At 31.4% G+C, this 27053-nt stretch overlaps 1 protein-coding gene across 8 annotated transcripts; it reads left to right on the plus strand.

Moving 5' to 3' along the window:
- The first annotated feature begins 1992 nt into the window (after positions 1-1992).
- LOC145109613 (uncharacterized) lies at positions 1993-21464 on the plus strand. Of its 8 annotated transcripts, none has more exons than XM_079046810.1 (9): positions 1999-2615; positions 2727-3088; positions 3180-3210; positions 3943-4057; positions 4261-4327; positions 4586-4650; positions 4756-4808; positions 20948-21217; positions 21281-21464. In XM_079046810.1, the coding sequence occupies exons 3-8, from the start codon at positions 3190-3192 to the stop codon at positions 21110-21112; spliced, it is 486 nt and encodes a 161-aa protein (XP_078902936.1). In that variant the 5' UTR covers positions 1999-2615; positions 2727-3088; positions 3180-3189; the 3' UTR covers positions 21113-21217; positions 21281-21464. The 8 variants fall into 8 exon arrangements, with proteins under 8 accessions (XP_078902941.1, XP_078902943.1, XP_078902942.1 ...); XM_079046809.1 differs by having other exon boundaries at positions 2730-3088; XM_079046813.1 differs by having other exon boundaries at positions 2730-3088; positions 20948-21203.
- Positions 21465-27053: the final 5589 nt, after the last annotated feature.

Consider the following 27053-nt stretch of genomic DNA (forward strand, 5'->3'; position numbering starts at 1 on the left):
TAGGCATCCAAAGTTCTTATAACAACAATATAGGCGCTGAGTTTTACTTGTACATGCTTGTAGTCTAGACTTTTATTAACTCAAAACAACGAGTTGTTACATCAGCAGACACATGATCTTTCATGGTCACGTCGTGACACACCTTGTGCCACGTCGCGAGTACAGTCTGAAGCATAAATCTAATATTTAAGTCGTTAATCCATTAAGCCTTTCACTCAAACTTTTCCATAAGCTAAAGGGAACTCCAAAGGTCTATAAAAATGATTACTTGACGAACATGCATGCCTCAGGGATCCTGAGTCGTATAGGCTGGGTCTCTCGGAGTCGCGCCCCAAGCGGGCACAGAGGCCGAAACTGAGGATCCTATCTCGCGACAGACTATTGAGGATCATGGGTTATCAAAATTCAGGATCTTGGGCTGCAAGACTGAGGGCGCTGCCTCCTGAGGCTTGTGGATCTCCGTCCTCATTCTTTCCACTTCCTTGAGGATCGTCCTGTTATCTTCCTGTTGTTGGGCGACTTGTCGCTCTAGTCTCTTTATTATGACAAATATCTTGTTGTTGGAAATCAATACAGTAGGATCCTGAGGTCCTGGAGTAACCGAATATGTATTTTTCTTCGGTGTTTCAGAGACTTTCTTGGGAGCTCCAGCCGGTGGTGGTGGAAGGTTTTTAGAGGAAGTGGGAAGAATCTAAGATGAGGACATAGTCGATTGGGTAAACATGATTTTTTGAGGGATTTTGAACTGCACGGCCCCACGGTGGGCGCCAAATTGTTTTGGTAAAAAATCGACTAAGTGGAAATCAACCAAAGTGCATGAGAGGCTGTGGTGTTGTTAGTGAAGTGATTAATGAAATTAGAACAAGATTACACAAGTGGTTTACAAGGAAAGCCATTGATCCTTACTAGGATCTCCGACACAAAACCTTGGGAGGTGATAATGATCACCTGTCTTGATGATTTTATTGATTGAAATGAATGATTACAGAGAAAATATAATGAGTATGAGTACAAGTGCTAGTGTACTGCCAGAAAATCGTGTGTTGTGTGATGAATACAGGTGATATATATAGTCTAAAGTTAATAACAACAATTCCAAAAATTCCGGGATCCTCCGAGATCAACTTATAATCGTTGTGTGACTTGGTCCTCCGGGTATTTTTCATGGTTGTGACTATTCGTTGAGACTTTGACTAGTTATTTCTGCACATATGAGAAGACAAAATAATATATAGCCGTTATAAAAAAATAGTCAGGATCCTGGAGTATATTCGGGATCCTGATGTTCGAGGATCCTGAGCCTTTGAGGATCCTTAGACTTGAGGATCTCAAAGTAGTTCCGAGATCCTAGCTCTAACACTGAGTATATATGTTTTAGGATCCTGGTTATACTTCAAGATTCAGGATCCTGGGAATGTCTCAGGATCTTGACCCCTAAAAATAATATATTTATATTTATGGTCCTCTAAATTGTATATAATTTATGTAATAATCATTTTCATACCTAACATTTTATTATAAGTGGTGTCTCATAAACTTCATTTTCATTCTATTATATTTTGGAAAAAGATCTGCTTAATTAAAAAAATGAGTTGGCCATAATATTTGCCATCATTTGATTAGTTAAAGGACGAGGTATCTTCGTTTATTACTATTAATATATTTATGTTTTTATAAATCACATATTTATATTTGTATGTATTGATTAGGTTAATTATATTTATATAAATAATAGTATAGTATAATACACCTCAAAATGACATGCTGAAAATAGTTACTTAATGACAATTATTAATTTAAAATAATATCACAAAATAATAAAATGTTTCATCAAAATAAAAATAAATAATTATTTGTAAATAAAAAACAATTCAACAGTAATTTGGCCGGTTAGTAATAGGCAATTAATTAATGCCAAGATTCTAATTAATTTCATGATCTTGGGGCACAAACGGTTCATTTGACTACAAAGTGAGTGCCAGTCGTGCCTGAACTCTTCATATTTCCTTCTTTCTTTCTTCTTCTTCTTCTTCGCATCCACTTTTCCAATTTTGTTCCTCGGAACACTTGTTTTCTTGATGTTAATCGTTTTCCTCTGGTGTTCCAAGAATAAAATAAATTGATTTCAAGAAATTGGTGACAGCGGAAGAAGACAATGATGTCGGAGGGCGAGCGTTCTTTTTCTCATGCTCTCCATTTTTTCTTCAGTTATCCATTCTATAAACCCACATTACCCATACTCGTAATTTCTATCCGATGATCAATAGTACATAAACATTCGCTGTACATCTCACGCCACCTAGCCTGCTGCTTCCCTCTTCTTTTTCCTTTCTTGATCCAACGCTTCACTTAACTTCTCCTCTACCGCCTCTGTTTCTTGAAACTGAAGCCTCTCACCCCAAATATCAACTTATACGCCCCAACCCCACTGAAGCGAAGACTTGAAATATTCTTTGGTTTGATCTCAACTAATCAAGCGTCCATAATCTTGAAGCAAAGCAGAGAAATAACGAATGATTATCATCGTGGTTTTCCACTTTTTTCTTCGACATCTTTGCTTTCACCCAAATCGACGCCTCTCACAGGCTCCTGTGAAGGCGATGGCCATACTAGAGGTGTGAAGTTCATATGTTCCATTAAACTTACAGTTTTATTGGGTTTGACATGTTTTTTTGTTAGATTAGGGATTCGGTAATGTATGACTTATGTTTTGTTGTATGTGTTAGTAGGAGCTGTCACATGTTATGGGAAAGACAGAGAATAAATTTTGTTTATATTCAGTTCTGGGTATGTTCTGTTGTTGTTATTCCTTTTCAATTTGAATTTTCTGATTGTGATTGTAAGATACAATTGAGTGATACTAAATTCTTGTTGTAACTTCTCATTCTCTGTCATCTGAGTGATGGAACTACTCATGGAAGAACACACACTGAACCACAATTCTCAGGGAGGATCATCATTGCCCTCATACACAAAGAACAAAAGCTTTTCTGTATATGAATGAATAATGATTCAGTCAAAAGTAGAAAAATAAACAAGAAAACAGCTGATGGAGGAAATAGTTGGATAAACTTTTGAGAAGTGCAAGGTATTCATTGATGGATTTAAATATGGTATATAAACCTGGAGTATTTAAAAACTGTTTACTGAAAAAACTTATTGATCCTTTACTTTTGCAGGGTGCTTGCAATGGCAATGGATAAGTCAAGGGTATTAAACAAATATATATATATATATATATATATATATATATATATATATATATATATATATATATATAGTTTCTACTATAAATATTGTCCAGAAGAGTGTTTCAAACAACAATGACACTTGTTTTAAAGGTGTCATTCTCATTCAGTTAGCTCTTTTTTTTAATCCTCCAAATTTTGATGAGAACTATATCCATACTAGCTTGAAATATGTCTCTTATATTACTAGCAAGATTCATTGTTAAGCATTTTCTATTTTGTTCATGTGTGATTGATTGTGTATTATTTTCAGATAAGGAACTAAGATCTCTACAGGGTTTGAATAATGCAAGTGAATCCCTTGAACATGCCATGCAACGTGTTAATGTGTTGTTGATGACAACCTTGAGTTTTTTTTAATCTTGTTGTGGGTGTTATATACATTGCATCTTGTGTTTATATTGATTGATGCATGTGCTAATAATACTACAAAATGAAATTACTATGTCACATTTATAGTTTTAATTATGAATGCCCAAAAGGTAGGTAACTTATAATCTTTTACTCTTTGCTTATAATCGTCTGATAAGTGCTAAGGATGATGATTCTGAACCATTGACAGCTACTACTTCATTAATCAACACTCTTTCACCGACTCCCCTAATAATTTCTCTCATCTTAATATTCTTCATTTTTAAGTCCTTAATTTATCAATCTAATTATTATCAATTTCATTCTTGTAATGTAAAACCAGGTGTCTATGACTGGTTTTCCACTTTTCACTGGATATGCCCACAGTGGAATTGGACAGAGGATTTCTTTTTGCCAGTTTGATTCCACCATTTGTTTCCCAATTTCAGAATCTCGAGGTATTTTTGAATTCTTTTGGTTTTAATTTAACTGAATTTTACTAGAGGTGTGAAGTTCCTACGTTTCATTAAACTAACACTTTTATTGGGCTTGACATATTTTTTTTTATTTGATTAGGGATTCGGTTATGGAATATAATTCTAGATTGTTTGTGCCTTCTTAATTTTCATGAACACAAACTAATATTTTACTTTTTTTACAGGAACATGGATGTTGCCATGGTGGGCCCCTTCAAAGCCAACTTCATCAGGAAACCAACATCTCCAAAGGTTAACTTCTTGAATCATTATCATGGTGTTTAAAAAAAGTTAACCAATTACATCCAAATACATAGAAAGCAATTTTGATAAAATTTCTTAGGTTTATATGCAAGAAAAAAGATTGCACTATTCCATTACATTTTCAGTTTTTCCCTTATTAACGTTATATGCTTCCAAAACTCTTATTTATTGCAAAATTTTCATTTTAAAATATTTACCTATTACATTGATTATGTATGACTTATGTTTTGTGGTATGTGTTTCTAGGAGCTGTCATCACATGTTATGGGAAAGACAAAGAAGAAGTTTTCTATATTTATATTCGGTCCAAGGTATGTCATGTCCTGCTGCTGTTATTCTTTTTCACTTTCCATTTACTCATTGATACAATTACATCTGAGTTGATACTAAACTTTTGTATATTTCCACTTTTATAGTGGGGATCCAAGTATATCCAGAAATAGCAAAATACTTTAATTTCCTACTCCAGGTATGTTCCACCACTAAACGACTCTATATTTTGTCATTACTTTTTTACAGTTAGAATTTTCTCATCAATGCATATTACATTGAAAAAGTTTCCAATTAAAGCATTCTACTCTCAAAAATCATTCATTTTACATTGAATTTTCAAAAATCATCCCATTTTTAGCATTCTACTTTTACTTTTCTTTCTGTTACATCATTAGAGGTGACAACTCTCGACCCAACCCGTAACCCGACACTGACCCCACCTGAAAATAGACAGGTTTGGGTTGAGATTTTTGACCCGCCAACCCGTTTATTTAATGGGTTGGGTTGGGTTACCTGTTTGTGTTGGGTTCCTCGGTCAACCCTCGACCTATCATTGAAACATCAAACTTTTCATTTCTCATATATGCATTTACTTTGAAAAAACTTCCAATTCTACTTCAAAAACATCCATTTTATATTGAATTTTCAAAAATCATTCCATTTTTAGCATTGTATTTTAACTTTTTCTTTCTGTAACATCGTTGAACCATCAAACTTCTCTTTTTCTCATCTATGCATTTTACTTTGAAAAAGCATCCAATTAAAGCATTCTACATTCAAAAACTTCCATTTATATTGAATTTTCCAAAATCATCTCATATTTAGTATTGTTCTTAAACTTTTTCTTTTTGTAGCATCATTGAAACATCGAACTTCTCTTTTTCTCATCTATGCGCTTTACTTTGTAATAACTTCTCATTAAAGCATTTTACATTCAAAAACTTCAATTTTACATTGAATTTTCAAAAATCATTAATCATCCCATTTTTAGCATTGAGCATTAACTTTTTCTTTCTATAACATCATTGAAACATCGGACTTCTCTTTTTCTCATCTATACATTTTACGTTGAAAAAAACTTACATGTAAAGCATTGTACTTTCAAAAACTTCTGTTTCACATTCAATTTTCAAAAATTATCCCATTTTGAGTATTTTACTTTAAAATTTTTCTTTAAGTAACATCATTGAAACATCAAACTTCTCTTTTTTCATCTATGCATTTTACTTTGAAAAAAAAAACTTACAAATAAAGCATTGTACTTTCAAAAACTTCCATTTTACATTCATTTTTCAAAAATCATCCCATTTTTATCATTGCACTTTAACTTTTCTTTAAGTAACATCATTGAAACATCAAACTTTTCAGTTCTCATCTATGCATTTTACTTTGAAAAAACTTTCACTCAAAGCATTTTATTTTCAAAAGCTTCCATTTTGCATTCGATTTTTCAAAATCATCCCATTTTAGCATTGTACTTTAACTTTTTCTCATGTATGCATTTTACTTTGAAAAAAAACTTACAATTAAAGCATTCCACTTTCAAAAACTTCTATTTTACATTCAATTTTAAAAAAGAATCCCATTTTTCTTTATGTAACATCTTTGAAACATCAAACTTCTCATTTCCCATCTATGCATTTTACTTTGAAAAAACTTTCAATCGAAACATTTTATTTTCAAAAACTTCCATTTTGCTTTCAATTTTCAAAAATTATCCCGGTTTAGCATTGTACTTTAACTTTTTCTCATTATGCACAAAGTTACAAAGTCAATCCCTGCTAATTTAAAAAGTACTTTAACCCTAAATTACAAAATGGTCCCTATGGTTTGCCAAAAGTCACAAAGTCAGTCCTTGTTAATTTTTTTGATGCAAATGGTCCTTGTGGTTTGCAAAACTATTGTTAATTTTTTTTGATGCAAATGGTCCTTGTGGTTTGCAAAACTAGCACAAATGGCCCTTTTTACCAACTCCGTTAGTATTCAATCGTTAGGGACTGAATCTGTAAGGGCATTTTCGTCTTCTCATTTATGTATTTTACTTTGAAAAAAACATACAAGTAAAACATTGTACTTTGAAAAACTTCCATTTTACATTTTATTTTCAAAAATCATCTCATTTTTAGCGTTGCACTTTAGTCTTTTCTTTATGTAACATCATTAAAACATCAAACTTCTCTTTTTCTCATCTATACATTTTATTTTAAAAAAATTTCTAACTAAAAGATTCTACTTTCAAAAGTTTCCACTTTACGTTGCAATTTTATATAATCATTCAATTTTTATTATTGCACTTTAACTTTTTCTTTAAGTAACATCATTGAAACATCAAACTTCTCATTTCTCATCTATGCATTTTACTTTGAAAAAACTTTCAATCAAAGCAATTTATTTTCAAAAACTTCCATTTTACATTCAATTTTCAAAAATCATCCAATTAAAGCATTCTACTTTTAAACCATCAAATTTCTCTTTTTCTCATCAATGCATTTTACTTTTAATTTTTTTTCAAGTAAAGCATTCTACTTTTAAACCATTTTCAATTCAATTTTTAAAAATCATCTCATTTTTAACATTGTACTTTAACTTTTTCTTTATGTAACAACATTGAAACATTAAACTTCTTTTTTTCTCATCTATGCTTTTTTACTTTGAAAAAAATATCCAATTCAATCATTCTACTTTCAAAAACTTTTATTTTACATTCAAATTTCAAAAATCATCCCACTTTTATCATTGTACTTTTACTCTTTCTTTATTTAACATCTTTGAAACATCAAATTTCTCATTTCTCATCAATGCTTTTTATTTTCAAAAACTTCCATTTTACATTTGATTTTCAAAAACCATCCCATTTTAGCGTTGTACTTAAAATTTTTATCATCTATACAATTTACTTTGAAAAAAAACTTAAAATTAAAGCATTGTACTTTCAAAAACATCCATTTTTCTTTATGTAACATCATTGAAAGATCAAACGTTTCATTTCTCATCTATGCATGTTACTTTGAAAAAACTTTCAATCAAAGCATTTTATTTTCAAAAATTTCCAGTTTACATACGATTTTCAAAAATCATCCCATTTTTAGCATTGTACTTTAACTTTTTTTCATCTATGCATTTTACGTTGAAAAAAATTACAATTAAAGCATTGTACTTTCAAAAACTTCCATTTCACATTCAGCTTTCAAAAATCATCCCATTTTTACCATTGTAGTTTCACTTTTTCTTTATGTAACCTCACTGAAACATGAAACTTCTTTTTTTCTTAGCTATGCATTTTACTTTGAAAAAACTTCCAATTATAGCATCCTACTTTCAAAATTTTCCATTTTACATTGAGTTTTTTAAAATCATCACATTTTTAGCATTGTACTTTAACTTTTTCTTTATGTAACATCATTAAATCATCAAACCTCTCTTTTTCTCATCTATGCATTTTACTTTGAAAAAGCTTCCAAATATAACATTCTACTTTCAAAAATATCCTAGTTTTAGCATTGTTCTGTATCTTGTTCTTTATATAACATCTTTGAAACATCAAACTTTTTTTTTCTCAGCTATGCATTTTACTTTGAAAAAACTTCCAATTAAAGCATTGTACTTGCAAAAACTTCCATTTTACATTCAATTTTCAAAACACATCCCATTTTTAGCATTTATTTTAACTTTTTCTTTATGTAACATCATTGAAACATCAAACTTCTTTTTTTCTCATCTATGCATTTTACTTTGAAAAAACTTACAATTAAAGCATTGTACTTTCAAAAACTTTTATTTCACATTCATTTTTCAAAAATCATCCTATTTTTAGCATTGCACTTTAACTTTTCTTTAAGTAACATCATTGAAACATCAAACTTTTCAGTTCTCATCTATACATTTTACTTTGAAAATTTTTTCAATCAATGCACTTTATTTTCAAAAACTTCCATTTTACATTCAATTTTCGAAAATCATCGCATTTTTAGCGTTGTAATTTAACTATTTCTTATCTATGCATTTTACTTTGATAAAACTTTCAATCAAAGGATTTTATTTTTATAAACTTCCATTTTACATTCGATTTTCAAAACTCATCCAATTAAAGCATTCTACTTTCAAACCATCAAATTTCTCTTTTTCTCATCAATGCATTTTTCTTTGAAAAAATTCCAATTAAAGCATTCTACTTTCAAACGATTTAACATTCAATTTTTAAAAGTCATATGATTTTTAGCATTGTACTTTAACTTTTTTCTTTATGCAACATCATTGAAACATTAAACTTCTTTTTTTCTCATCTATGCTTTTTACTTTGATAAAACTTCCAATTCAAGCATTCTACTTTCAAAAACTTCCATTTTACATTCAAATTTCAAAAATCATCCCACTTTTATCATTGTACTTTTACTCTTTCTTTATTTAACATCTTTGAAACTTCAAACATCTCATTTCTCATCTATGCATTTCACTTTGAAAAAACTTTCAATCAAAACATTTTATTTTCAAAAACTTCCATTTTGCTTTTGATTTTCAAAAATCATCCTGTTTTTAGCATTATAATTTAACTTTTTCTCATCTATGCATTTTACTTTGAAAAAAGTAAAAGGCACAAAGTCATAAAGTCAATCCCTGCTAATTTAAAAAGTACTTTAACCCTAAATTACAAAAATGGTCCCTGTGGTTTGCCAAAAGTCACAAAGTCAGTCCCTGTTAATTTCTTTTGATGCAAATGGTCCTTGTGGTTTGCAAAACTTGCACATATGACCCTTTTTACTAACTCCGTTAGTGATCAACCGTTAGGGACTGAATCTGTAAGGGCATTTTCGTCTTCTCATTTATGTATTTTACTTTGAAAAAAACATACAAGTAAAGCATTGTACTTTGAAAAAGTACCATTTTATATTTTATTTTCAAAAATCATCTCATTTTTGGCATTGAAACATCAAACTTCTCTTTTTCTCATCTATGCATTTTACTTTGAAAAAACTTCCAATTCATGCATTCTACTTTCAAAAACTTTCATTTTACACTGAATTTTCTAAAATCATCCTATTTTTAGCATTGTGCTCAAACTTGTTTCTTTCTGTAACATCATTGAAACATCAAACTTCTCTTTTTCTCATCTATATATTTTATTTTGAAAAAATTTCCAAGTAAAACATTCTCCTTTCAAAAGTTTCCACTTTACGTTGCATTTTTATAATGATTCCGTTTTTAGCATTGCACTTTAACATTTTTACTTTAAGTAACATCATTGAAACATCAAACTTCTCATTTCTCATCTATGCATTTTACTTTGAAAAAACTTTCAATCAAAGCATTTTATTTTCAAAAACTTTCATTTTACATTCAATTTTCGAAAATCATCGCATTTTTAGCGTTGTACTTTAACTATTTTTCATCTATGCATTTTACTTTGATAAAACTTTCAATCAAAGCATTTTATTTTCAAAAATCATCCGGTTAAAGCATTCTACTTTCAAACCATCAAATTTTCTTTTTTCTCAACAATGCATTTTACTTTGAGAAAATTTCCAATTAAAGCATTCTACTTTCAAACCATTTTACATTCAATTTATTAAAATCATCTCATTTTTAGCATTGTACTTTAACTTTTTTTTTATGTAACATCATTGAAACATTAAACTTTTTTTTTTCTCATCTATACTTTTTACTTTGAAAAAAACTCCCAATTCAAGCATTCTACTTTCAAAAACTTCCATTTTACATTCAGTTTTCAAAAATCATCCCACTTTTATCATTGTACTTTTACTCTTTCTTTATTTAACATCTTTGAAACATCAAACTTCTCATTTTTCATCTATGCATTTTACTTTGAAAAACTTTCAATCGAAGAATTTTATTTTCAAAAGCATCCATTTTGCTTTCGATTTTCAAAAATCATCCCGTTTTTAGCATTGTACTTCAACTTTTTCTCATGTATGCCTTTTACTTCGAAAAAAGTAAAAGGCACAAATTCACAAAATCAATCCCTGCTAATTTAAAAAGTACTTTAACCCTAAATTACAAAAATGGTCCCTGTGGTTTGCCAAAAGTCACAAAGTCAGTCCATTTTACTTTAACTTTTACTTTAAGTAACATCATTGAAACATCAAACTTCTCATTTCTCATCTATGCATTTTACTTTGAAAAAACTTTCAATCAATAATTTTTTTTTCAAAAACTTCCATTTTACCTTCGATTTTCAAAAACTATCCAATTAAAGCATTCTACTTTCAAACCATCAAATTTCTCTTTTTCTCATCAATGCATTTTTCTTTGAAAAAATTTCCAATTAAAGCATTTTACTTTCAAACCATTTTACATTCAGTTTTTAAAAATATCACATTTTTAGCATTGTACTTTAACTTTTTCTTTATGTAATATCATTGAAACATTAAACTTCTTTTTTTTTCTCATCTATACTTTTTACTTTGAAAAAACTTCCAATTCAAGCATTCTACTTTCAAAAACTTCCGTTTCACATTCAGTTTTCAAAAATCATCCCACTTTTATCATTGTAGTTTTACTCTTTCTTTATTTAACATCTTTGAAACATCAAACTTCTTATTTCTCATCTATGCATTTTACATTGAAAAAACTTTACAATCAAAGCAATCTATTTTCAAAAACTTCCATTCTACATTCAATTTTCATTAATCATCTGATTTTTAGCATTGCACTTTAACTTTTTCTTTATATAACGTTTTTGAAACATCAAACTTCTCATTTCTCATCTATGCATTTTGTTTTGAAAATAACTTACAATTAAAGCATTGTACTTTCAAAAGCTTCCATTTTACATTTATTTTTCAAAAATCATCCCATTTTTACCATTGCACTTTAACTTTTTCTGTATGTAACCTCATTGAAACTTCAAACTTCTTATTTTCATCTATGCATTTTACTTTAAAAAAACTTCCAACTAAAACATTCTTCTTTCAAAAACTTTCATTTTACATTTAATTTTCAAAAATAATCTCATTTTTATCATTGTACTTTAACTCTTTCTTTATTTTACATTCGATTTTCAAAAATCATCTCATTTTTAGCATTGCACTTCCAACTTTTTCTTTATATATGCATTTTACTTTGAAAAAACTTACGATTAAAGCAATTCACTTTTAAAAAACTTCCATTTTACATTCATATTTCATAAATCATCCCATTTTTAGCATTGCACTTCAACTTTTTCTATGTGTAACATCATTGAAATATCAAACTTTTTTTTTCTCATCTATGCGTTTTGCTTTGAAAAAACTTCCATTTTACATTCAGTTTTCAAAAATTATCTCATTTTTATCATTGTATTTTAACTCTTTCTTTATTTAGCATCTTTCAAACATCAAACTTCTCTTTTTCTTATCTATGCATTTTTCTTTGAAATAACTTCCAATTATAGCATTCTACTTTCAAAAACTTTCCATTTTACATTGAGTTTTTTAAAATCATCACATTTTTAGTATTGGACTTTAACCTTTTTTTATGTAACATCATTAAATCATCAAACCTTTCTTTTTCTCATCTATGGAGTTTACTTTGAAAATGCTTCCAATTATAGCATTCTACTTTAAAAAATATCCTATTTTTAGCATTGTACTTTACCTTTTTCTTTATATAACATTGTTGAAACATCAAACTTTTTTTTCTCATCTATGCATTTTACTTTGAAAAAAAACTTACAATTAAAGCATTCTACTTTAAAAAAAAACTTCCAGTTATATTCAATTTTCAAAAATCATCCCATTTTTTGCATTGCACTTTAACATTCTCTTTATGTAACATCATCGAAACATCAAACGTCTCATTTCTCATCTATGCATTTTACTTTGAAAAAACATTCAATCAAAGCATTTTCTTTTAAAAAATTTCCATTTTACATTCGATTTTCAAAAAAATGTCCCATTTTTAGGATTGTATTTTAACTTTTTTTCTCATGTAGACATTTTACTTTGAAAAAAACTTACAATTAAAGCAATGTACTTTCAAAAACTTCCATTTTACTTTCAATTTTTATAAATCATCCCATTTTTAGAATTGCACTTTAATTTTATCTTTCTATAACATCATTAAAACATCAAACTTTTTTTTTTCTCATCTATGCATTTTACTTTGAAAAAAACCAACAATTAAAGCATTCTACTTTCAAAAACTTCGGACTTATATTCAATTTTCAAAAATTATCCCCTTTTTGAATTTCACTTTAAATTTTTCTTTATGTTATTATTAGCATGTTGCATTATCAAAAATCATGATATTTTTAGCATTGTATGTTAACCTTTTCTCATATATGCATTTTGTTTTGAAAATAGCTTACAATTAAAGCATTGTACTTTCTAAAACTTCCATATTACATTTATTTTTCAAAAATCATCCCAATTTTACCATTGCACTTTAACTTTTTCTGTATGTAACCTCATTGAAACTTCAAACTTCTTATTTTCATCTATGCATTTTACTTTAAAAAAAACTTCCAACTAAAACATTCTTCTTTCAAAAACTTTCATTTTACATTTAATTTTCAAAAATAATCCCATTTTTATCATTGTACTTTAACTCTTTCTTTATTTTACATTCGATTTTCAAAAATCATCTCATTTTAGCATTGCACTTCCAACTTTTTCTTTATATATGCATTTTACTTTGAAAATAGCTTACGATTAAAGCAATGCACTTTCAAAAAACTTCCATTTACATTCATATTTCATAAATCATCACATTTTTAGCATTGTACTTTATCTTTTTCTTTTTATAACATTGTTGAAACATCAAACTTTTTTTCTCATCTATGAATTTTACTTTGAAAAGAACTTACAATTAAAGCATTCTACTTTAAAAAAACATCCAATTATATTCAATTTTCAAAAATCATCCCATTTTTTGCATTGCACTTTAACATTCTCTTTATGTGACATCATCGAGTCATCAAACGTCTCATTTCTCATCTATGCATTTTACTTTGAAAAAACTTTCAATGTATTTTAACTTTTTTCTCATGTAAACATTTTACTTTGAAAAATCTTACAATTAAAGCAATGTACTTTCAAAAACTTCCATTTTACTTTCAAATTTTATAAATCATCCCATTTTTAGAATTGCACTTTAACTTTTTCTATATGTAACATGTTTGAAACATCAAACTTCTCATTTCTCATCTACGCATTTTACTTTTAAAAAACTTCCAATCAAAACATTTTATTTTCAAAAACTTCCATTTTACATTCGATTTTCAAAAGTCATCCCATTTTTAGCATTGTACTTTAACTTTTTCTCATGTATGCATTTTACTTTGAAAAAAATTACAATTAAAGCATTCTACTTTCAAAAATTTCTATTTTACATTCGATTTTAAAAAAACTTCCTATTTTTAGCATTGTAATTTATCATTTTATGTATGTATGCATTTTATTTTGAAAAAAACTTACAATTAAAGCATTCTACTTTTAAAAAGTTTCATTTTACATTCAATTTTCAAAAATAATCCTATTTTTAGCATTGCATTTTAACTTTTTCTCATGTATGCATTTTATTGTGTGAAAACTTACCATTAAAGCATTCTATTTTCGAAAACATCCATTTTACATTCAATTTTCATAAATCATCCCATTTTTAGTATTGCACTTTAATTTTTTCTTTATGTCACATCTTTGATACATCAAACTTCTCATTTCTCATCTAGACATTTTACTTTGAAAAAACTTTCATGGGCGCACTTTGAACACCAGAGGCCGACCCTGCCCCTCTTATCAATCCGCAACACTCTAGAAACCTTAGAGCAAGCAAATCCTAGTCTATATCCTTTGTTTCCTTGAGCTCTTGTTACTTTAGTGTGTTACTTGAAGAAGAATATTGTCGTCTTGGTGCAACTAAACAAGATCCAGGAGAAGATTCAGCCTTCTAATCATCTTTTCAACCATTGTAAGCCATAAAGTGCCAATCTTTATGAGTTTTTATCTTAGATTTAGAGTTTTGGTGCATTTTGGTCCCATTTAGTTGATATTCCTTGGATTTTGGGAAACTTCAGGTTAAATAAAGTTGTTTAAAGGATGTTTTTAGATTTAGTGAGGTGAAAAGAGAATATGTATGAGCTTCTTTGAGCCATGCAAGAAAATCCTAAGCTTTTTTGGCTTATTTTGGACCTAAGGTTGGTATTTAGTATGTTAGCAACTTGCATGTAGATAAAGTTAGGATTTTTATCCATTAATTAGAAGTGGTTGTTCTACATAGGAGACGCGAAACGACTATGGCTTGGCCGCGACACGAGGTTTGGTCTGGTTCATGACTATTTTGGATTTTAGTGGTCGCAATACGATCGGAGGTGGGTCTCACGCGTTCACAATTGACTGTTAACTTTTTGATTGTTGACCTTAGATCAGTTTGACTTTTGGTCAAACTTTGATAGACATGAAGTTTTGGACTGAGTTTGGGCATCTTATTAGTAATGGTTGCTAAGATGTGTTGTATGGTGAATTTAGGCAGTCCGTGCTAGTCGATTCATTTAAGGACTCTTGTGTGACATTACTTATTTTTCAAAACCAAATTAAAACTTTTTCTTTACATTTTAAAATATCATTTGTCTTTGTTGCGGAAAATCCAATTCAAATAAAACATTTTGAGATAACAATATTGTTTCAAAATAACTACAGTAAAACCTCTATAAAATAATAATGTTGGGACTGAGATATTTTATTAATTTAGCAAGATATTATATCGATAAATTAGTAAATTATTAATTTAAAGAGTTGACTTATATTCGTGAGCAACTCTGAAATTAATGCGTCGACCTTCAAAATTTCCATGTCCGTTCACTTTACCTATTTGAATAAAAAAGAAACAAGGAGCTTCGAAATTCCCATGTACATTCACACATTAATGAACTTGTCAAGTTAATCAACGATGACCAATCATCGGAGTTCCTATCAGTTAACTTTGACAAAGATGGATCTTCCAAGCGTCACAAAGCAGCCAAGTATTTGGACATTGTTTTTTATGAATGGTTTCTCCAACATCAAGAGTGTGTGAATTGAACAGGAGAGTTAAGGCATGGTATCAAATCGTATCGCCGATTCAGAGAAAGTGACTCAGTCCGGACACATGACATAGAGAAAAAATTGCAGTCTATTGATGGATTTTTAGCATAACAAACAATCTTATTTGTGCATGCAACCTTAATTTAGATCTACGTTTTCCCTAATTGAACATACGATATGAACAACATCATGCAAACCATAGATCTATGATTTATAATTGAAATTCACATAATAAAGAGTTATGATACATACCTTTGATTGTTATGTAGTAATAACAATCCAAAACCATGAAGATGTTGAAGCTTGAGAGCAAGTATCACAAGTGTAATACCTCTAATGAATCACAAACACACTTAGCAAGAGGATGAGATATGAGAGGGATGAGGAGGCTTCAATTTTCGGCTATAACCCTCTAGGGTTTCTAGTGGACAAAAATTAACAAGGGTATGGGTTTTTATATAGTGAGGTGACTTAGAGCCAAAGCTAGGGTTAGAAGTAGGAAACCCTAATTGCTTTGATTAAGGACCAAGCAAACCCTAAACCTTCCATCCATAAGCCTTTGGACGAAATTTATAGGGCTTTCCTAGAAGATTTTGTCCAAGCCTCTTTAGGAGGGTTCTAGAGCTTCTTTCCTCAATTATCAATAAATTGCCAAATAGCCTCTACACTTTTAATTAATTCAATTAATTTCTGATTAACTAGTAATTAAATAATATGATTTGTAATTAATATATTATTTCCATAATATATTAATAAATCATTCATTTCAATTTATTAATCAAATAATAAATTCTTCCTCTTCCTCAATAGTTCATCCTGTCTAGTTGTTAGTATGAAGGCAACCCAAAAAGATTGTGCTACTATCAATTTAAGTATATACCAATTATAGTTATGGGCTTTGACACCTAATCCAACATCTACAAGGAAAAAAATTAATCAATTATAGCTATAAGTCCTGAACGTTCAAACAGTTCATTGTCATTTCTCACAATTCGAACTATGAAAAGGGATGCCATTATCATATTGCGAATTTCAGAACGCAATTAACACAACCACTAACCAAAATGATATTTGTCAAATCTTAAAAATCTACTAGCTAAAGTGTTTCCTCATAATCATTTTCATGAATTAGAGAGAAACATTTTGTCACCTAGATTTTATGGTGTATGTGTTCCCATCCATGTGAATTTATCATTTCCAACCTACAATCATAAGACAAGGTTGAGGACAAAACCAAAATCAAATCTAGTTTTCCTTTCAAGGACTGAACTTTGCTTATTCTTAATTTATTGCTTTCTGGTAGCACAAGGGCCTACCGATGCTTCCAAGATGTTAAGCAGTTCACCCATATTATTCAATGTACTTTCACTGACCAACGTGCTCTGTCTTTTGCGGTCAAATGAGAACCATAGAACTCATGAGCATTGCCAACTGAACTGGAAGATGCACAGAAAAAAGAAAGTGTCGACTTAACACGATAGGTTATCAACCTCATGTCGTGTGCTAGTGATAACTAGAAGGTTTATTCTTGATTGACTCCTGAAACTCTTCAAGATCAATAATACTCCCACTGACTTCTTGACATATAAGTTTTTCTTTCATGGAACAATCATTGATGAGCAAAAACAAATATTCAAAAGTCAGTGTGCATTCTTGACAAGAAACACTTCATGGAATTGGCTTTATTTCATCCTTTGTTTTAACCAAAACATCACAACTTCCAATTTTACATATGCTAGAGTAAGAAAAACATTATTACTCCACATTTTATGAGGTGTCATAAACCTACTTAGTATGAAATAAGTTTGCATAATACGACTCGAAGTAACTAGAGTATGACTCTAAAATTTGATTGGAAACGAAGTATGACATATCTCTCGATTCAACTATTTCAACAATATATGATTCATCTTCTTAGTCAAATAATTGCACTAAGATATTCTACGATGATCAATTGTTATATAGTTCCATAAACATTAATACGATCATAAAACATGATACTAAAGTAATCTCCTCTCCTTTCAGATTGGAGAAACCTTTATCTTTCTGCCTAATAGATTTTTCTTATACGTTCTGTCATTCTTTGAAACTTTTCAATTAGCAAAATTATGCTTAATCTTATAAACACAACCACATTTACTGAAAGCATCAGTAAATCATGAAGAATAAAGTTATCATCCTTTGTGGCGGATCTGAATAGTCCACTTTAATGTGTACTAGATCCTTTAGTCATTCACTTGACTCACATAAACATGTGATCAACGAATTAGTCATAATCTTCCAATGATCAAGATTCTCATCACACTATACAAGTCGCATGACTCCAAGTTTCTATCCAATTGAAACTTGGGAGATGTGAATTCATTTTTCACTTGGTTAAGTATGACAATACCTCAAACGATATAATCAAGAATCAAATCCACATTTAACATTGCCAATAATAGAAATGTAACCAACACTTTCATAAATGCCATTGCAAGGAAATACAAAGTAAACTTGATAAAACAATAATTCACTTTTATTGATAATAAGCGGAAACATTTGTCCTTACAATGAAAAAATATGAAAACAATGTATTTAGACATTTCCTAAGCAATCCATTAAGTCATCATAACTCCTAAAGGTAGTTTCCAAAATCTGATCATCGAACCATGCGACTGAAATCCATCTATCATGATCAGATTCAAATCACTCTTCTTAAACTTCCTTCTTTCTCTTAGATCCTACAAAACATCAAAATGTGATCATCACATCATGTATTAAGAATCTACAAATAGGAGCTTAATAAAATAATGGAGTTAGATAATGGATGTACCTGAAGTAGAGTCATACGACTTGGCTTTACCATCTTTAAGATCTTTCAGGTAGTCCGGGCAACTTCACATCTAATGCCCATTCATTTGGCAATAGAAACATATGGACCTTTCAAGAATAGCACATTGAATTATCTCAGAACTAGCCTTTCTCTTTACCATATGGTCAAACGGTTTGACCTTGGTTGATCTCATTCCATTGGGAAGAGGAACCTTTTCTGGACTACCATTATTGCCATTGTCGATGTCCATGGAACTTTTGAAGACAGATCCTTCAAACAATTTTGCTTGACTTGTGCTCTTAAGCATTTCTGCTTCAACAGAAATCAACATATATGTTAGATCAATTAGGGTCACGTCGTGATCCCTCATATAGTAGTTTTTGATGAAATGACTATATGACTCAGAAAGCGAAAGTAGAACCACGTCAATGGCGATTTCATTTTCAGAACATGCGTACACACATATTTTCCATCTTGATGTTTACATGCCAATAGGGCTTGAGTAACTTCGTATTTTCAGCTTGAAGGAAACGTGACTTGGGGAGAGTCACTGGAGGAGGTGGAGGAAGAGTTGGAGAAGCATGATTTCGATTTCCACCATTGGTTGAAGAAGGGAACATTCTTTTACCTTGATCAACATGTGGAAGATCATCTTCAGATAAGGGAAAACCATTTCCAGAAGAACATGGAAGACCATTGTTGTCTGTACTTGACATCTATGATAGGAGAAAAGAGAATTCAAGTTATTTGATTTTAATCCTTAATTATTAACCCAAAATTTAAATTAAGGCTAGGATCCATATTTTCGATTCGAACTTTGAAGAGGGATGTCGTAATCAAATTCGAATCTATTTTAGATAGGTAAAGCATTTACCAATTTCAATCTTATGAAACTCCTACATCTTTTGAGATTCATTGAACTATTCAATGACATGTTTAATGTCGATTATGCTCTCACTTTTTGACTGGGATGCCGAGGATCACAAACGAGATGTGAATAACCATGCAAAATAGCTTGGTACTCTCGATGTCATTTATCATCTAATCAATGTGTCGGTTAGCCACACACGCTCCATTAATCAACGCTAATTTACGAGACACCCATTGCCACCCCCTGTTAGTCCATATTAGTGTGCCGGTTAACTACACACACTCCACTAACGACTTATGTAAAGTGCAATGTGCAATTTCATGGATTAGCATCAAATTCATTTTTTTCCTAAAGTAACTACAGTTGGGAATTTTATAAAAAACATTTAGTTACTTTATAATTTCATTATACTTATTAATGAGAATTAATTGTCCTATCAAACCCATTCGGCTAACGACCCTCCACCAATCAATGGAGCAATGGATAAGAATGGATACCCAATGACGATTATTTTATAGGCCGCTTCCTTAAACTCTTATTACAGAGCGGTTTCGTGAATGAATTTTAAAATACTAGGGTTATATTTTAAAATTTCAAAATTAATATCCGACTATTTAAATTGAAAAATAAAACCATTTATGAATTTTAGATAACGATATCAAATTACAATTTTAAAATATTCATATTTATTCAATTAAACAATATTATAAAAGATAATTATCCTAATCAATTCATAATAAATCAAAAACCGAAATTTTAGGATCTGACAGCCCACCACGTCGTGGTAAACATTACCACGTCGTGGCAAAGAAAAAACGAAGGTCACCACGTCGTGGTGTCGGAACAGAATGACGATTTTGTTTTTCTCATCCTTGTTCAAGTTCATATTAGTATCAATTCAATAGAAAACTAAACCTAGACTCTGATACTACTGATGAATTTTGGGCATAATAAACAATCTTATGTGTGACCCTAATTTAGATCTATGTTTTCTCTAATTGAACATACGATATGAACAACATCGGCTATAACTCTCTAGGGTTTCTAGTGGACAAAAATTAACAAGGGTATGGGTCTTTTTATAGTGAGGTGACTTAGAGCCAAAGCTAGGGTTAGAAGTAGGAAACCCTAATTGCTTTGCTTAAGGACCAAGCAAACCCTAAACCTTCCATCCATAAGCCTTTGGACGAAAATTATAGGGCTTTCCTAGAAGATTTCGTCCAAGCCTCTTTAGGAGGGTTCTAGAGCTTCTTTCCTCAATTATCAATAAATTGCCAAACAACCCCTACACTTTTAATTAATTCAATTAATCTCAAAATTAATTCCAAATATTTTCTGATTAACTATTAATTAAATAACATGATTTGTAATTAATATATTATTTTCATCATATATTAATTAATCATTCATTTCAATTTATTAATCAAATAATAAATTCTTCCTCTTCCTCAATAGGTCATCCTGTCTAGTTGTTAGTATGAAGGCAACCCAAAAAGACTGTGCTACTATCAATTTAAGTATATACCATTTATAGTTATGGGCTTTGACACCTAATCCAACATCTACAAGGAAAAAATTAATCAATTTTCAATGAAAGATGTTTTTAATAAGGATGAAAATGGTTTGTTTTACAGGTTATAGCTATAAGTCCTGAACGTTCAAACAGTTCATTGCCATTTCTCACAATTCGAACTATGAAATGTTGGGATTTTTTGGATTATTGGGGCGGAGCATACGATGGGCGTATTCGAAGGGGAGACCAGCACCAATATATGCTCGGCGGTATCCGGTTGGAATAGACCGAAGGGGAGGCCAGCACCCAGATATGCTCGGCAATATCCGATTGAAATAGACCAAAGGGGAGGTCGGCACCCAGATATGCTTGACAATGTATTTGTTGTATGGTATGTGGTATGATGGGGGAACTCGCTAAGCTTTGTGCTTACGGTTTTCAATTTTGGTTTCAGGTACTTATTCTTCGAAAGGAAAGGAGCCGGCATGATCACAGCGCATCTCACTATGGTTTTCCGCATTATGAGATTCTTGGGAGTTGTACTCTGACGTTGTTTTATTGTGACATGTTTTGATTATTGACATATTGATTTGATATGGGATGTCACTATGGGTGTTTACAAACTATTGGTTTTATAACTACTTACTTAAAAATGAAATTTTAGTCTAAAATTTTGGGATGTTAGAAGGAAAGACTTACAATTGTTATTTGTTGCAATGCGGATGGCTCGGAAAAAATTCCTCTATGGACCATTGGTAAGTATGTAAAGCCGCGTTGTTTTAAGAATGTCTACATGAATAGCCTAGATTGTGACTACCGTGCCAACACAAGAGCATGAATGACTGGGTTGCTTTTCGAAGAATATGTCTGTTGGCTGGATGATGAAATGCATGGTCGAAAAATTATCTTGGTAGTGGATAATTGTCCAGCCCATTCAAAAAATATTCGAGGGTTGCAAAACATCGATTTGTTTTTTCTACCGCCAAACATGACATCAAAAATTCAACCATGTGATGTTGGGATAATTAGAGCATTTAAAATGTACTACCGTAAAAGGTTTTATCGTAAGATTTTGAAAGGTTATGAGTTGGACATTTAATATTTTAGATGTCATCAACTTGGCCGTCTCGGCTTGGAGAAATGTGAAACAAGAGTCCATAGCAAATTGCTTTCGACACTATAAAATTTGTTCGTCTAATCCAACCGGCTCAAATGATTTAAACGATGTAAATTCTGGAGAAGACATTTGTGAGCTTGAGAACTTGATTACGGGAATGCATTATCGGCACAAAATGGATGTGAATGAGTTGTTGGATTATCCATACGAAAATAATGAATGTTACGAGGTTCAAAGCATTGAAGAAATTGTCGCGGATATCGTTCAAAATTTCGGTTGATGATGAAGTTCATGATGAAGTTGATGATGATTCAATACCTTTGGAATCGGTCACTCGGAAAGAAGCATTGCAAGCGGCAACAACTCTTCACAACTTTTTGTTGCAATACGATAATACAGTGTCTTGACTCTTAAGTGCAATTGGGAGATTTAAAGATGAACTCAATATAGATTGAAGTTTACATAAAAACAAGTGACTATAGATTCATTTTTTAGTAGACAATTCTAGAATTTTGGAATATTTTAGTAATTATTAATTTATAGTTTCGCTTAGACCAATATATTTACATTGAGATTTCAAAAAATTTATTATTTTATTATTTTATCAATTGGGGTCCAATTTTGTACTGATCTCAAGTTGGAACCGGACAAATTATTAATTTTATCGAGGTTATTAATTTATCGAGTATTAAATTATAGAGGTTCTACTGTAAACATTAGGATGTCATAATTAAATATCAAACATAGGTTACAACTTAAGGACATAAGGTCCGAAATGTTCTTATAGTCTTGTCTCTTATTCACCCGGTATCCTAATTTATATTCCAGCAGCCTTAATATCGCTACCTATGCATACAAATTGAGTAGGTCATGTTTGGAAAAACCTAGTGAGATACATAGGGTTCCAAGCCCATAATATTTAATGACAATAAATCATATTAAAAATCATGCAAAATAAACATTATCCAAACAATATAGATATATAAACCCAACTTAAATATCTATAAGACACACTACCCAGACATACCCAATCCAACTTGTGTTTCACGGGTTGCCTACCACCTTTTCCATAGGTTTTGGTAGGAGTTTGTCTTCTTTTCATGAAATCCAAATTATTTTTATAATGAATTGGCGGCATTTATTTCACTTGTTAAATCAAGTGTGACCTGGTTTGATGGGTCCCTCATCTCCTATTTGATATGATGATGAAAGTTTGATTTTTTTTTTCTATAAAGTCCAAAAAAATTTAAAAATTGACGGTACGATGGTCTTCATAAAAATGAAGTTCATATATGTTTTTAAAAACAAGGAATTGGCGTATATGATGCACATATGCAAGTTTGAAATATACAAGCTTGGTTGAAGGCGCTCAAGAGTTAAAATCATTTTGGAGCAATTTCAACAAAATTTCAATGGGTGTTTATTTTAAAGTGAAAATGAAATTGCAAAAGTTGAAAAGCCCAACAATAAGCTATGTGCAAGTTTATTTTAAAAGACCGTTTCAAGTCAATTTAATTTCGTCTTTCTTTTGAGAATCATGACAAAAAGAAATCAAGACAAAGTTGAAATTGAAGCCAAAAATCTATGTACAAGACAAATCAATTCAAGGGAAAATGACAACTTTCTAATTAGATGATATGTTGATTTTAATAAGTAAAAGTTTTGCTGATTTGAGCTATTTTTTGAGATTTTCTGGCATAAAAATGCAGCCTCATCGACTTCATCAAGCTGGACTTTGGCAGCCAAACCCTCTTCCTTTGACAGCCTTAACCAATACCCTTCACAGCCCCCACCTCCTTGAAGAAAACCTTGAACCTTCTTTTCACCCCCAAAATCCTCAACCATTCCCTCCTTCACCATCCTTCTCCATCACCACCGTGATTTCACCATAACCAAACACCATTACACCACCCTCCATAATCAGCCAACACCCACCTTTCAGCATTCACCACCGTGAATCACCCTCAACAAACTATACATTTCCCAGCCTCTATACCATACCACTATATACCACCCAAAAACTCCACCACTCCGATCTAACCAATACCACCCTTATCTCACCATCAAAGACCACCATACACCACTATTCTTCCACCTGTTAACCCATCACCTTAACATCCTTCAACCCACGCAAACACCATCCATCACCATTTAATCAACATCACAGAAGACGCCACCGTCTCCATCATCACGCATCCCTGTTCTCGTGTTTTTGCTGCTGCTGGAAGTATAAACGCAGAAGAGAAGGAGGAGGGTGCGATTTTAGGCGATTGTACCTGTCGATTGGGGTGAGAACGAGCCTGCGATCGATTTGAGAAGAGGAGAGTAGGCTGTAGTGGTCGATTGGAGGATTACTTCCTCCTGTCGATCGATGAAAGAAGAGGAGGTGCGATTTGGAGAGGTGTCAATCTGATTTGAGAAGTGAAGAAGGAAAGAACGAGACACGACACAGAGAAGCGATCGATTGTGAGAATCGAAGGAAGAGCTGCGATTTTTTTTTCTTTTCCTTGTGTCGTTCGTTGACGATCGGAAGGAGAAGAAGGATGAAGCACATTTTATTTGGGCTAAATATTGGGCTGTGAATGCGAGCCTGTTATCTTTTCATTGGGCTGGTATATGGGCTACACAATTCACGACTGATTAGGGGAGTAGTCCATCTCACTATTTCTTGTGTTTTTGTTATTACTTGAATTTTTCCTAACAAATTATGTATGGATTTTATTAGAATTATTTTTGTTCAATTAACTGTTATGGAGTAACTTCTTTTCTGGGTAATGATTTTAATTTAATTGACACAAATTGTGTTTTGATGTTAAAATGCATGCTTATGTTCAAAGTATTTTATGAAATTTGATTAATCGGCGAATGTTTATTATCTGGCCAATAACAAATGTTCAGGACTAAATTATTTTTTATAAGATAATTATTTGCAACTAATGACTTTGAGATAAGCTTTAGTTGGGAAATCATTTAAACATGAGTGTGTGATTTCGTTATCTCACTTAAAATCAACATAAACATGTGTTGTACTTTTAACAAAACCACTACACTTAATGCTTTTAGATTTCATAAACTGCAGGTGATTGATAGTTTTAGATGGTGTTAGCAAATTTATTACCACTACATTTGTGTTAGTTACTTAATTGCATTAGACGAATCATGGACACATAAATGTGAGCTAAACCCCTCTATTCTCTTGTCTGTGAAATCCCTAATTGTGCGTTTGCTTCGTCAGTCACTTTGGTTTTAGTATTGAGTTCCTGAATTTCCTTTAGTTTGTTTTAGAAATATTAGTTGTTTGGATTTATTTTATTTTATTTTAGTTTTCATTAGTTTAATCAAACTAAATCATTTTTAAACAATTACATGATCATTTGTCTTTAAGATAGATAGTCATTGTGGGTACGATATCTGGTCTTACAACTATATTAATCATTCTTCCTTTAAGATAGATAGTAATTGTGGGTACGATATTTGGTCTTACGACTATATTACTTGCACGACCTCGTATACTTGCGAGTACGCATTTTTGTCCACAAGTTTTTTAGCGCCGTTGCCGGGGATTATTTTTATTTTTAAGTTAGAAAAATAGGTAGTTTTTTTAGGACTTTGAAACATCTCGAAGATATTTTACTCTCTGATTGAAGATTGAGACAACCTGAATTTGCGCATGATTTGGAAATTGAAAGAACTTTGAGAAGGTTAAGGAGATTACATATTCAAGAAGAAATGGGAGATAACGAAAACAACAATGGAAACGGAGGTTTCGACGGGATCAATCCACCAATTTTCAACCCTACAATCACTACAGACAATTTCAAATTCAAACTCGTGATGTTCCAGATGATCAACAACAATGGTCTTTTTGGAGGTATGCCTAGTGATGAGCCATTTTCCATCCGCATTCCTTTAACTAGATGTGTGATAATTTTAAACAAAAAGGCATGACCGCTGATGCATTTAGAATGAGATTATTTCCCTACACACTTCAAGGGAAAGCTCAAGACTGGTTCGTGTCTCTGCCGTCAGATTCCATCACCACTTGGGAAGAATTAAGAGAAAAATTCATGAAGAGATTTTTCCCACCCACCAGAAATGCAAATTTGAGAAATGCAATTACATTTTTTAACAATTCAATGGAGAATCGTTATGGGAAGTTTGGGAAAAATGGAAAAATATGCTGAGAAAATGTCCAACACATCGATTCACTGATGATGTGAAATTACGTACATTTTACCAAGGATTAGATGCTCAGAAACGTATGTTGGTGGATACTTCAGCTGGAGGAGCATTACTTAGCAAGAGTTACACGGAGAGCGTGCAGATTTTAGATAGAATAGCAACCAACAACTTCCAATGGCCGACATAGAGGATACAAACAAGAAATACAAGAGGAAGTACAGCATCTGAAGCTCGTCTTGCAGCTCAAAACGATGCATTAGTAGTTGAGTTGGCTTTGATCAAGAGAATAAAGAAGAACATGATGTCAAGCAGTGGAGTGAAAGAAAATAAGGTTGACTTTTTCACGTTTTGTCAAGACAGACATGATTATAGTGAGTGCCCATGAAATCTCGAATCTATGTTTTTCATGGGAAGAAAAAATTTCCCAAAACAAAATAACCCCAACTCGGAGACGTACTCCACGATGGAGAAATCATCCAAATTTTTCGTGAGGAGGACAACAACAACAGATGCAAACACAACAAGAGTGGTATCAACAAAGATCTCCAAACCAACCGGGGTTTTATCATGTACAGAATTAACAAATAAGACTGCAATAAGGTGCATTCCACCAGGCATCAGGCAGTGATTCAAAACCAGCAACTGCACCCACTCAAGAAATGACTGCTTTCGAAAAAGCAATGATGGAGGTCATGATCAAGCAAGAGAAAATGACGAGAGAACGTGAGAACGTGAGAGAAATCAAGAAATTGCCTTGAGAAACTTAGAAATCAATTAGGGAAATTAGCGCAAGCACTGAACTCTAGAGAGACAGGAACATTGCCAAGTAGTATTCAAAATCCCGGTAATGGTAAAGACATGAGGCAATCTAATGTTATCACACTTAGATCGGGAAAGGAAATGATTAGAAAGAATTATGATTTTCCAG

This window comes from Lactuca virosa, chromosome 4, assembly GCF_052849685.1.
Source record: "Lactuca virosa cultivar CGN04683 chromosome 4, Lactuca_virosa_CGN04683_v6, whole genome shotgun sequence".
NCBI classification, from domain to species: domain Eukaryota; kingdom Viridiplantae; phylum Streptophyta; class Magnoliopsida; order Asterales; family Asteraceae; genus Lactuca; species Lactuca virosa.